General features: G+C 36.8%; 1 protein-coding gene across 2 annotated transcripts in view; it reads left to right on the top strand.

Moving 5' to 3' along the window:
* Positions 1-8: 8 nt before the first annotated feature.
* Positions 9-12,770, top strand: part of SASS6 (SAS-6 centriolar assembly protein) — a 32,123-nt gene continuing 19,361 nt past the window's right edge. For both annotated transcript variants that reach the window (XM_020999767.2, XM_020999777.2), the window contains exons 1-8: positions 9-186; positions 4,798-4,858; positions 7,850-7,929; positions 8,306-8,410; positions 9,548-9,719; positions 10,396-10,461; positions 12,028-12,147; positions 12,493-12,684. In XM_020999767.2, the coding sequence (XP_020855426.1) occupies positions 122-186; positions 4,798-4,858; positions 7,850-7,929; positions 8,306-8,410; positions 9,548-9,719; positions 10,396-10,461; positions 12,028-12,147; positions 12,493-12,684 (861 nt within the window). In that variant the 5' untranslated portion in view covers positions 9-121. The remainder of the gene's footprint in view (positions 187-4,797; positions 4,859-7,849; positions 7,930-8,305; positions 8,411-9,547; positions 9,720-10,395; positions 10,462-12,027; positions 12,148-12,492; positions 12,685-12,770) is intronic.

Here is a 12,770-nt window from a genome sequence, read left to right on the forward strand (position 1 = left end):
GCCCCCCTCCGCGGGAGCCCAGCGCCAAACTCAAACAGTGCGGAGCGAGCTTGGGGTGCTCAGGCGGCGACGTGGGACAGGGCCGGGCAGGACCATTCTGTAGCTGGACGGGCGGTCCACCATGAGTCAAGTTCTGTTTCGGCAGCTGGTCCCGCTGCTGGTGAAGTGCAGGGACTGCGAGGAGAGGTGAGGGGATGTTCTCTCTCTCCCGGGCCCGAGGAGGCTGAGGCCGTTGGGGGCCGGCGCTCGGGTCGCAAGATGGCGGCCGGGCGGCCGGGCCTCGGCGCCGAGAGGAGTCGAGGGCTCAGTCTTGGGGGGTTAGTTCCCCTACTGGGTTCCGTCTCCTGACCCAGGGGTGTGAGTGAGGAGGCCGGCGGGCCTCGAGGGTCTGATCCCGGGGCCCTACAGTGGGAGTAACTAAAAAAAAAAAAAACTACTAGTAACTAAAGATTAATAAATAATTTACAAAGCGCTTTCAAGTTGTTCAAGCGGTATTATCTCATTTGAGCCTCCCAGTTACCCGGTGAGGGAGGCGATCTCCGCTTTACCGAGGAGGAGACTGAGCCTCCGGCGGGGAGAGTCACTTCCCCTGGGGTCTTTTAGGAAGTGTCGGAGGCAAGATTTGAACTCCGCTCCCAGGCTCCCCCCCCCCCCCGGTCTCTTCCAACTAAGGATGTAATGAATGGATCCGAGTCGGTTGGAAGCCAGTAAAAGCAGCAGTAACTCTTGCTGGTTATGTTTGTGTTTTTAAATGCCATCTAGTGCCTCCTTCGGTTGCTCTTTACTGTGGCTGGTGATAAAGAAGTTTTAACTGAAATACAAACATGAGTCGTGAACCCGAAACTGGAGATAGACTGACGTGCGGGGAATATAGGGGGGAAAATGTATGTTTTTAAACAATGTATCCAGGAGTATGGAAACATGTTATGTAGTACAGAAGTAGATCTGGTCTAGGTGGAATGTAAACTCCTCCATAAAACATCATAAATTCTTTGAGATTAGTTTGTTTTTTAAATCTTTGTAGCCTCAGCACTTAACAGAGGCTACACTGTGTGCCAGACTTGTTGATTGATTACCTCCACGTCAAGGGGAGCTAGGAGATAATAGGTGTAGTGCGAAAACCGTGCAGTTCTCCCTCTTAGCAGGACAGCAGGGTAAAGTGTAAAGCACACTTATATTGTCCTCAGGAGAGACTTATGTTTGAGTCTCACCTCCGATACAACTGCGTCCTCTTGGACAAGTAACTTTTTACTCTTTGATTCATCTGTAAAATGGAGATAATACTGGCTTTGCCTGTCTCTGTGAAAGATGACTTTGAAAAAATCAGGAAGCTAAATGTAAGTTGGAATTTACTGCTGTTATATTCACAAACTGCTGGTTAACAAGGTAGTGCCAAACACTGAGCAAGAAGAAAGAAGAGCCAACTTTGAGATACAGTATAACTGAAGGTATTTTTAAATGGAGTCTTGGAGAGGGATTGAAAAAGAAGTTATAATTGTATCCTTTTGGGTAGAAAAACCCTGTAAATTTGAGGTGAGGCTGTTGGTCAAGTCAAAATAAAGTCCTCCTAATGAAATTTGAACCAGTTTGGCGTGGTGTATAGAGTGCTGGACTTGGAGTCAGAAGGACCAGGGTTCAGACTGCCTCAAGTACTTATGGTCCCAATTGGTTAAGTCACTTAACCTTTTATTCCCAGTTTCCCTACCTGTAAAATGGGTATCTAGTTCCTATGTTCTTATACAAGTTCTATACAACCTTATAATACAATACTAAATAAATGTGAGCTATGTAGTTCAGTGATCCACCTTTTATAGAGCTTAAGGGAAGTGAAGGAATCTGTTCCTGCTCCAGTGTTTTTCTCCCAAAACCACCCTGTTTGGAGGAGATAAGATTATTTTATAAAAGAATTTTTTTTGGTTAAAGATTAGGAGCCTTAACCATATATAATACAGGGCACTTTTTGCACAGTTGTGCATTGTTCAGAATGTGAAATATTATATAGAATGTATCATTATAAATATCATAACAATATGCTGTGAAGACTGTATAATTTATATGGCTTTCAGAATTGTTTTCACTGAAAACACTAGGGCTTGACCACACATTTCTATGGATTCTTTGAAATGTGTTCAACAGGCTTAATTTGTGTTAGTTTTTATTTCCCTAATAACTGAGTACAGGGGACTAGAATTTGGGGACATGAAAAACAACATGCTTAACTTGTTTGGGGAAAAGAGGATACTGTTATATTCCTAGACAGGACTTGATAAATGTGCTTTAAATCTAAGAGCTAACTCCAAAATTTATGAAGTAGGTGAAATTTTCAGCTTTTAAGGAAAGGAAAAAAGGACAGTGTGCTATCGAAGAAAATTGGTTCCTAACTTTAAGCAGAGACCCAAATTAAGGTTAGTACATCTGTGTAGGGAAGTAGGTTTAGTCATTCAACAAGAATTTATGTGCTGGAAATGTTTTGTATGACTGCACATGCATAACCTAAATCGCCTTCTCAATGAGGGAGGGAAAGAGAGGGAGAGAATTTGGAACTCAAAATTTAAAAAAAACAGATGTTTGAAAACTTTTTTTTACAGGTAATTGAGGGGAAAATAAAATATTTTTTTTAAAAAAGAATTTAAGTACTGGCATACAAAGAAAGGCAAAAACAGAGTCCCTGCCCTCAAGGAGCTCACATTCAGTTGGGGTAGATAGTATATAAAGAACTATGAATGTACAAAATATAGACAGCGCAAATGTGTGGTGATCTCGGGGGGAAGGCACTAACCTTTGCTGGAACCTAGAAAGTCTTCTGTAAAAGGTGGGATTTGAGCTTAATCTTGGAGGAAGTAAGTAGGTGGAAGTAAGGTAGAAGAGCATTATTCCAGGCATGGTAGTCTGAAAGTATTATCTTCTAGGAAGAGCAAAAAGGCAGGTGTTGCCAGGATCTCTTTCCACCTCATCTATGTCTTTTGGCCTCAGTGGCTTCCTTCAAGTCTCAGCTGAAGTCCTTCTTCCCCCTGAGATTATCTCCAGTTTATCCTGTCTGTCTTATTTGTACATAGTTGTGGGGTTTTTTTTTTACCTGTCATCTCCTCTGTTACATTGTGAGTTCCTTGAAAACAGGGTCTTAATATTTTTCTCTATATCCCCAGTTCTCAGTACAATGCCTGGCACATAATATGCAATTTTATGGATGAAAATACTGAGGTAGAGCAGATAAACAACTTGCCCAAGATCAGACTTCATGTTACAGATCCAGAATTAGAGAGCTTCAATCCCAACTGCCTAATGTGCTTTATTTTACATGTAAATTATATTGTGAATTGGATTATAAATCAGATTATATTGGGATCGCCTAAGTAAGCAGTACCTACTCATTTAGAACATTGTTTTTATTTATTTTTAAAATTTATTTTTCAGTTCCAAAGTCTCTCCTTCCCCCTCCACTACCCATTGTGAAAGCAAGAAATATGATACACATTATACATATGAAGTGGTGCAAAACATTTTTTCCACATTTGCCATGTTGCAAAAAAAGCAAGATAAATAAAGTGAAAAAAATATACTTAAATCTGCATTCAGTTCATCAGGAAAAAAACCATTGTTTTAAACATCTTTATAGAAAAAGACTATATATATTTTTTCTTTTAGACAGTTCTTAGCTTTGTTGTGATAGATGTTTCTTTTTCAACTCCTTTTATATAATAATCTGATTTGGCTATTTTTTCTCAACTCATTTCATCTTTATAATGTGCCACTAGTACATGCAATAGCTAGCATTTATACTCCTCTTTTAAGATTTGTAAAGCACATTTACATATTTCATTTTATTTTATCCTTATAACAATCTTGTGAGGTATATGCAGTGATTCCCATTTTACAAATGGGGAAACTGAGGCACACTGCAAACGTGACTTGCCTAAGGTCATACAGTTAGTAAATATGTAGCAGGATTTGCTCAGTATGGCACACCCTCTTCAAAGAAGGTGCTGTGCTCTAGGAGCAAAGCACAATTGAAGTAGCTCGAAAGAAACTCAAGATGCACAAATTTAGGGAATCCACCCTAAATGTGCACCAGGACTATTTGTGCCCGACCTGTGGTAGAACATTCCGAGCTCCTGTTGGTCTGATCAGCCACAGTCGGACACACTATAACTTGACTCTAGCATAGTGATGTCATTTGGTCCTCTTTGAGAACGAAGGACAACAACCAACCAACCATCTAGCAGGATTCAAACCTGGTCCTCCTGACTACAGGTCCAGCTCTCTGGGCCCTCAGCTATATTGTGTGTTCAGACAATGCACAGAAAAGAGATGCCATCCGGTTGCCTGTGCTGATTATTTGTTTATGTGCATACGTGTGTGAGATACATTTATGTACTGTGTGTAATATGTCTGTTATTTAAAGTGTAGAGGGGGAAGCATGGGGGTTAAATTTATTTTATGTAGATCAGCAAGTACTTTCTATCTAGTCAGAGAAAGTTCCCAGGAAGAAGAAGATTGAGTTTTAATTGGTAGATTTTGCTGCTCATGGAGAGCCATGTGGGCCATCAGCCTTACATTATTTCATTTCAGATTTTGTTGGAATGGAGTTGAGTTAGAGAAGGTTTGTAGATAAGGATACTGAGACCTAGAGAGGTCAAAACAGTTTCCTCAGTTCACCCAGAAATGCCCAAACTCAAATTCTGCCTCCTTTGTTGTTTTCTCTTCCTAGATAGCCTGTTAGAAATTTCTGCTTAGTGCATATGGCAGCATTTAATCATTTTGAGTGTTTTTAACAGTTGTGCATCTGTTTTTAAACAGAAGAGTAAATGTTAGAGTGAGCATTGAACTCCAAGCAGTTTCTAATCCAGTACATCGAAAGGTTGGTATTTCTGATTTCTAATTTAATAACAACTTATATACTAGACAGCTAACTCATTCATTTCTTGTGTATACACACTCTTTGCCACCATCCTGGTTTTGTTTTTTGTTTTTAAATTTTGGCGTTTTTATATCTGTTGGAAATCTGAGGTTGTAGAAACTACTTAGGGTTCAGGGTGGGGAACCTGCCCCCTTAAGGCCGCATGTGGCCCTCTAGGTCCTCAAATACAGACCTTTGACTGAATGAATTCAGTCACTTGAGGACCTAGAGGGCCACATGCGGCCTTGAGGGGGCAGGTTCCCCACCCCTGACTTAGGTATTTGAAAGAGAATATGCAGTATCTTTATAAAGCATTCAAGTTGAGGGGGTCAGTTAAGGGGAAATGGTTCCTTAAAAAAGGATCAGATTCTACTTATAGGTTTTTAAACATAGAAATATAGTTCTATTCTAGAAAAATAGGATTCTAGAGAACAAACACAATAGTATAGTTGTAAGAATCAGACAAAAAGTACTGCAGAGGAAGAGTTGTAGGATGTTTTTTCTTTGGGAAAAGTAGTAGTTAAGGACTGAAGAATAATACTTAAGAGAACAATGAAACCACAGTTACTGGCACATACCAGCCTCATTTGGACTTGAAAAATTGAAAACAAAGCAGTGACAAGGGCATAGAATGTAAGACTAAGAAATATAATCCTGCTCCAACACTTTGGATTACATAGATGTAGTCCTTGTATATAAGAGAGTATGTTTTTGTCCATATGTTCTTTATTACACAGAGGTTCAGTTTAGTCTACCCATCATTGCTAAGACTTTTAAACACAATATCCAAAGGCCTCTCTACCAAAAATTTATTGATTCTGAAATTTGTAGGGGCTTGAATCTAGGAATGAAGCTGAGGCTGAGCCAAGAAGCAGCTTTAGGAAACATGGTTGAAGTTTTAGGCTTGATCTTTCTGTATACCTAGCAAAGTTTCATGAGGTTAGAACAAAGACTGATCTAGGTTACGGGCCTTTATCCATTGTTTTTAATACTTCCTGCTTCCCCCTTTATTCATAAGTAACTATATACAGCATAAATAATTGGTATTAAGGGGGCGGCTATGTGGCAAAGTGGATAGAGCACTGGCCCTAGAGTCAGGAGGACCTGACTTCAAATCTGGCCTCAGATACTTGACACTTAACTAGCTGTGTGACCATGGGCAAGTCACTTAACCCCATTGCCTAGCCAAAAAAAAAAATTGATATTAAGTTTACTAAGGACAAAGCACCTTTCTTGCTGACTGGTTCCCTAGTATTATTACCCCAGGACTACATATATATATATAAAGCCTTCAGAACTATTCAGCAGTAGTACTACATAGCATTTTGGTCCAACCTGAGAAAGGACTTAAATAATATTGACTTACACACCAGGTATTCAGAGGAATAGTAAAATTCATTTCTTTGCTTCCTTTTCTAACTCTTCTATACTTATTTCTGAGGCCCTAAAAACCACACTAGATATACTTAATAGTCATGAATAAATTTTTTTTCCAAAACTTTTGATCTGTGCTAGCATCTTCTGCTATATCTTTCTCATTCTCTGTTCTAACCTTGTCTCTCTATGTTTTACTAACATTCTTTTCTAATTTTCCCATCCATACCTACTGTGCTGTGAAGACTGATTACTCTAATGGTCAGTCCTCTAGTGTTGTAATTCTGAACTGCCTACAAAATAAACTTAAATCTCGTAGTAAAAGACCATTGACTTGGCACAAGAGACAGACAGATGGGTCTCAAATGCTACTTCATCAGCCACCTGGAGCTGAACAGAATTGGTTCGTGTGCAACCCTAACAGCTTGATATCTGATACCCTTGTTAGAGAAAACGGTTCCTTTTTTTTTCCCTTTTCTGAGGGGAATAAGTTATTTGTCAGCCCTCTTGATTTCTTTGCTTAAAAGAGGACTGACAAACTCTTGAGTTCAGAACCTTAATCTTGGGCAAGAAACCTAACCTCTAGCCCTCAGTTTCCTTATCTCTGAAATGAGGAGGTTGTTCAGTATGGGCTTAAAATCTGTTATTGCTCCTATATATTCCTTTTAAGTTAGAATTAGCCAAGTATAATACAGTTAGGAATAAAACATACGAGTAAAGATGTGGCATCTTGCCAGTAAGCTGTACCTAGGTATTCCTGAACCTCTCAGAATTCTTTCACCTGTGTATAATTATCAGAGTATTGGCCATCCTACTGTAGGCTGGAGTAAAGATTAAGTTTAAAAAAAAAAGGGATTATGAAAAGCCTTGAGTAATATAAGTGCGGAACTAGACCTAAAGTGATTGTGATCCCTTGATGTTGGATGTGTTGTAAGAGTTTGAGTCCCTTTTATTAGCTTTAAGTGAAGGTTCTCATATACCTGAAATAAGAAGCCAAAGAGAGAATAAAGGAATTTATTACACCCACAATTTTAGTCAGTATTTCCCAAGTGATATAATTTGATTTGTGGAAGGATCCCAACTTGCTCTGACCTTGTGGTTATCTTTTGGCATATACATCTTCCCTCTCAATTAGCCCATTGTAAACACTCCAGATGTAACCTTGAAGTGTAAGTCTCACAAACCTAGCTTTGAAAAGTAATTCCTTTAAGTTTATATCTGTAAAATTTTGTTTCTTCTTCCCCTGGATAATATGTGAGATTCAGTCTCCCTTGTGAAGGCTGTAAACAAAAATGATTCCTCTGGCCCTGTAGTTGAAAACTGTATAAGCTTTGTTGGAACCTTTAACAATGTTATTTTTCTAAGCTCTCAACCTTTATGCTTGAGCCATAATCAAAATGGAGGTTTTTAAACTCTAGGTTTCTGTGTGATGATAGTGTCATTTGGCAGTAATTATCATGAGATAATCAGTGAGAATATTTTTCCCATATCAGATGATTTTACTTCTAAGAAAGAAGCAGCTAACTAATTTGTAACTTCTATATGCACTTAAATACTTAAAACAAATCTTTCTCTTAGGATTTAGTCATTCAGTTGACTGATGATGCTGATCCATTTTTTCTGTATAACCTTGTTATATCTGAGGAAGATTTTCAGAGGTAAGTTGATGACTTAAGAGTTTTCTTTGTTTTATCTAATTAAATTTAAATATGTTTTAATTTCTTAATGTTTTATGGGTATATTGGTAGCCTTTTAGCAACTTTGAATATATTGGGATTTTCTATCTAATTTGGGGAAATTATGGTGTTTGTAAACTAATCCTATTCAGAATATTTGCAAGTTTGTGAGAGTATGTATTTTTAGAGCATATCAATATTCCTTTAAAAATAGAAAAGCTGCAGCTTGAGTTCAGTTGATTTTGAGGATGTTGAATACTATTTATTAACATTGCTAATTACTAAGACAGAATGTTAAAATTATAATATCCAGATTTTAAAATTTGCCTTTTCTTATCTCTATTTCACATATATGTAGTTTGAAACTTCAGCAGGGCCTTCTGGTAGACTTTTCAGCTTTTCCACAAAAATTTATAGATCTACTGCAGCAATGTACCCAGGAACAAGGCAAAGAAATTCCACGGTAAGTCTCATGAGGACACTGTGTTACTAAGCAATCTTAAACCAAATTTTCTTTTGAAAGGCATTTCGTATACCCAAGGTTTCTCCATGTGTTATGAATACCTCTGTCTTTTTTTTAATTTAGCTTTCATTAAATCTAAAATTTCAAATTGTCTTTATTAAAATCAATAGTAGTATATTCCCTTGAGTTCCCAAATCTTGATAAAGTCATAGACACTATTTTAATGAAAGTTTGATCTTAGGTATGTGTGTTTGTTTTGTTTTTGTTTTTTTAATGAAAGATGGAAGTACTTATATGGAAAAGGAAAAGAATTTAAATATATCTGTTGTCTAAAATTCTTTTCAGAATATTTTTCCAAGTGCAATTTCATTTGTGTTATTTCTGGGAAATTTTTTAGAAAGCTAATTTGCTTTTTATATTTGGCAAAAATGCCAGTTTATAGTGAAACCCATTTGTATACTTTGTGAAAAATTTGATTTGTATTTAATTTAGCCTTGTAAATGCTTTTTGGCCATATACAAATAAAAAATGGAGGCCAAATTTTGAATCTTTCAATTTAGTTCATTTTAATTAGTCTTTTCCTTATATTTGTCCATAGGTTTTGCATTTATACAAACTCAAAATTATGATAATCAAATATTATCTATAATATAGCAGAATGTTTTTCAATGCATTTCTTTGTTAAAATGTTTATATAATGAAACCTTGAACTTCAGTGCCTCTCTTCTACCCTGCCACAAATCTTTCAAGCTGGAGGAACATTTTATTTTCTCTCCTGATACCTTGGGTTAGGACTGGAACTCTGCAGATGTTGTTTTTGAAGAATTGGATGTATTTGTATGCTGGGAACAACTGTTAGCTGGTTTCCAGTTCAAGGCTTATATCATTGTACCTTCTTGACAGACACTTTAAGCCTTATTTTAATTGTGAGGTTAAGTTATTTTAATTGTGAAGTTAAGGGTTTTTCTGTGTGTCTCCACCTTTTTTAGTTTGTTTTTAAATATGGCAGATAGATACTGTTGTCAGTATCCTGAGATATGTCCTCATATGTATACTCATTAAGGGGAGTGCTCTTGATTTAATGTCACAGCTCCACCACCTTGCTAAATATTTTAATGTGTAAACTTTCCTTTCAAGGTTTTTGCTACAGTTAGTTTCTACAGCAGCGATATTGGATCACTCACCTGTATTTTTAAATGTGGTGGAGACAAATCCCTTTAAGCATCTTACACATCTTTCTCTAAAACTTCTACCTGGAAATGATATGGAAATAAAGAAATTTTTAGCAGGCTGTTTGAAATGTAGCAAGGTAAGGTTTGAATTTGCACACTGCCTTTCTGGGAGGCATTTTCCTCATCTGTAAAGTCAAGACAGTTAGACTAGTTATTTCTAAGGTCCCGTCTAGCTCTAAAATTGTCTGGTTTTGTTCTTTTTTAATTGAGTACAAAAGAACTACCGTAAAATGTTCAGGAATTTGGACATTTGCTATCATACAATGTGTTTGAGAAAGTATAAATAGGTAAAATTTCCATCTCATTTTTGAGTTTATTTTAGAATGTTCATTGTAGAGGAGATAGTGCAGCATAATAAAAAGAAGTACTAGATTAGGAGTCTGGAAAATGGTGTCTCGAAATTGTTACCAATTAATTCAGTGACCTTGAGCAAGTCAGGTAATCTTTTGGTGCCTGAGTTATAATATAACCAATGCCAAATATAAGTAATAAAAAGCCCACCCTTTCTATTCCATCTTAAATAAGGAAACATGGAAATTCCTTGAAAAGTATAGATTGCCATACAAACATAAACTGCTATTTCCTAGAGATAAAAGAGGTATGCCTGGACATTTTCTGATTTTTAATAATAGCTAGCATTTGTATTGTACTTAAGGTTTGCGAAACTCTCTGCATAACTCATTTGATCTTAGAAATGTTGTTTTTGGACTCGTACTTAATTAAATTAAAAATTGATTAACTTTTGCTTAATAGGAAGAAAAATTATCATTGGAGCAAACACTGGAGGATGTTACCAGGCAGTTAAACTTTACACAACAGGTAATTCAAAGTTTTACTTTTTTTCTTAGTTAATCATCTCTTTATGCCTCTCAGTTGTCAGACTACTCCACCACAAAAGCAAAATAAAACTAAAAAATAGTTACCTTCATTTATATACAGAACGTAAATCCCAGCTCAGATCTTTTGCTCTATCCAAACATTTTTTTGATCCTATAATTATTTCCATCTTTAGTGTTTACTCAGTGTCATTCTGTTTGTCTAAAATGTCCTGGCTCTTTCCCGATGGGACTGGGCTACAGAGAAGGAAAAATCATTGCCTCTAAATTTAATAAATGGTTTGTTATCTGTAGTTCATTTCTATGTGTTGGATGCAGCTAGTTGGGGTTATTGCTTGGCATCATTTTCCAGCTGATCTTAAGTTCTGCATTAGTGCTTAAATCAGCTGCTCCCTACATCTTTTGTGGAGGAGAAGGGGCTAGAAATAGGGGTTGGAAAGAAGGGCAGATAAAGTCTGGCGAAGAGGGGAAGGGCTTAAAAGACAACTTTATTTAGTTTTTTGAAGGTAGGAAGAGAAAAGGCCAAATTTTGAAATGATTTGTCTTTAGTGCTTCCTTCTCACTTTCATTATATCTGTCCCTTTCCTACCTTCTGCTATACCATGGCCCTCCAAAAGAACCCAGTGTCCTCGGGCTCTCCAAAATTCCTCTTTGCTATAAGAGAGATAATTCCTCTGAAATGTCTCTTCCTTGCTTTAGTTCCTTTTTTTCCTCCCTTAGTTAAAACTCCTTTTATTCAGTGCCTGTCAGGTATTTTGAGGAAAGTAATTTTATTAAACTAATCCTTATGGAATTTGAATATTCCTCTGAGAGTGTTTGTTCACAGACCTGAGTAAGTCTCCCAGTTAGCAAAATACCTTGTAACATAGGGAAAACGTTTTTAGGTGAGGGAACCTTTCTTTAATCATACCATTCAGCTTTTCTTATTATTAGCATAGCATCAATGGTAATGGTAGAAATGGGGCTAGAAATATTCCTGTTCTCCTTTCTTCCTTTTTCTTTACCTTGCTGCTTCTGGATTTTGTAAGTTTTTGGTTTTGATTGTGAAGATAAAATGAGTTAACATGTAATGTGCTTTGTAGACTTTAAAGTTCTATGCTATGATTACAGTGCTAGCTCTTATTATATCTAAAGTTTTCTAAAGCACAATGAACTAGCAGTCGCTGTAGCATGAAGACTACTTCCTCTTGGTGCAATGAAGCTAAAGGGTCTGGGTACAAGGAAGGGGCCTACAAATCATTTCTCCTCATCAGGGTGATATGTCCTTGTCTTACACATGTAAGGAAAAAGCATTATAATTGTGTAATTTAATTCAAATAAACTCAAGGTGTAGTAGGCACTGACAGTGTGCAAAGTACCATGCTAGGCATTGAGAATCCAAAGACTGAGAGAAGACAGCTTTTGCCTTCAAGGGGATTGTGCTTTACAGGACAGGAAATGAAAGAGCTCTAGGAAAGCTTGAGGGGGGATTCAACACTTGGCATTAATATTGCTGTGTTATTTAGTTCTTCAGTTGTCTTTTTTAATATTTGTGTTTAAAACTGTACAGACGTTGGCAGAAAAGATCCAGGAATTAGATAAGTTACGAAATGAATGGACATCACACACAGCGGCACTGACAAACAAGCATTCTCAAGAACTGACAAATGAGAAGGAAAAAGCCCTCCAGGTATGAACAAGAAGGGAAATATGTAAAATTCTTAGTTAAGGAAATAATTTGATTACAGTAATTCTGAAGGAACCTTTTGGAAAACAAAACTGAGTATTATATAATTATAATGACCAAATTTGGCCCCAGAGGAGTGTTGGGAAAATATGCTACCCTGTTACAAAACAAGGTGATATGCTTATGTTTGAAATTATTCCACAGGCTTAAGTTGAACGTTTTTTAAAATGGAGGAAAGTTCATATTTTTAGAAAAGAATTTAGAACATGTTCACATATATTTCTTTCATATTTCTTTTTGTCTTCTCTTAATTTTTTGTTAATTATGCTTTCATTTATTTACACGTAGGCACAGGTTCAATCTCAGCAACAGCATGAACAACAGAAAAAAGAACTAGAAAACATACATCAAAGAAATGTTCACCAGCTTCAGAGCAGATTGTCAGAATTGGAGGCGACCAATAAAGACTTAACAGAAAGGAAGTACAAAGGAGACTCCACCATTAGAGAACTTAAAGCAAAACTCTCTGGTGCAGAAGATGTATGGAATAGTTTCTTTTTGTAGTTGAAAACAGTGCTTTTATTTGGTAGATATTTATTTTATCATTTGTTAGACGTAATTGAATT

Source organism: Phascolarctos cinereus, unplaced genomic scaffold, assembly GCF_003287225.1.
Source record: "Phascolarctos cinereus isolate Bilbo 61053 unplaced genomic scaffold, phaCin_HiC Scaffold_5;HRSCAF=322, whole genome shotgun sequence".
Classification (NCBI taxonomy): Eukaryota; Metazoa; Chordata; class Mammalia; order Diprotodontia; family Phascolarctidae; genus Phascolarctos; species Phascolarctos cinereus.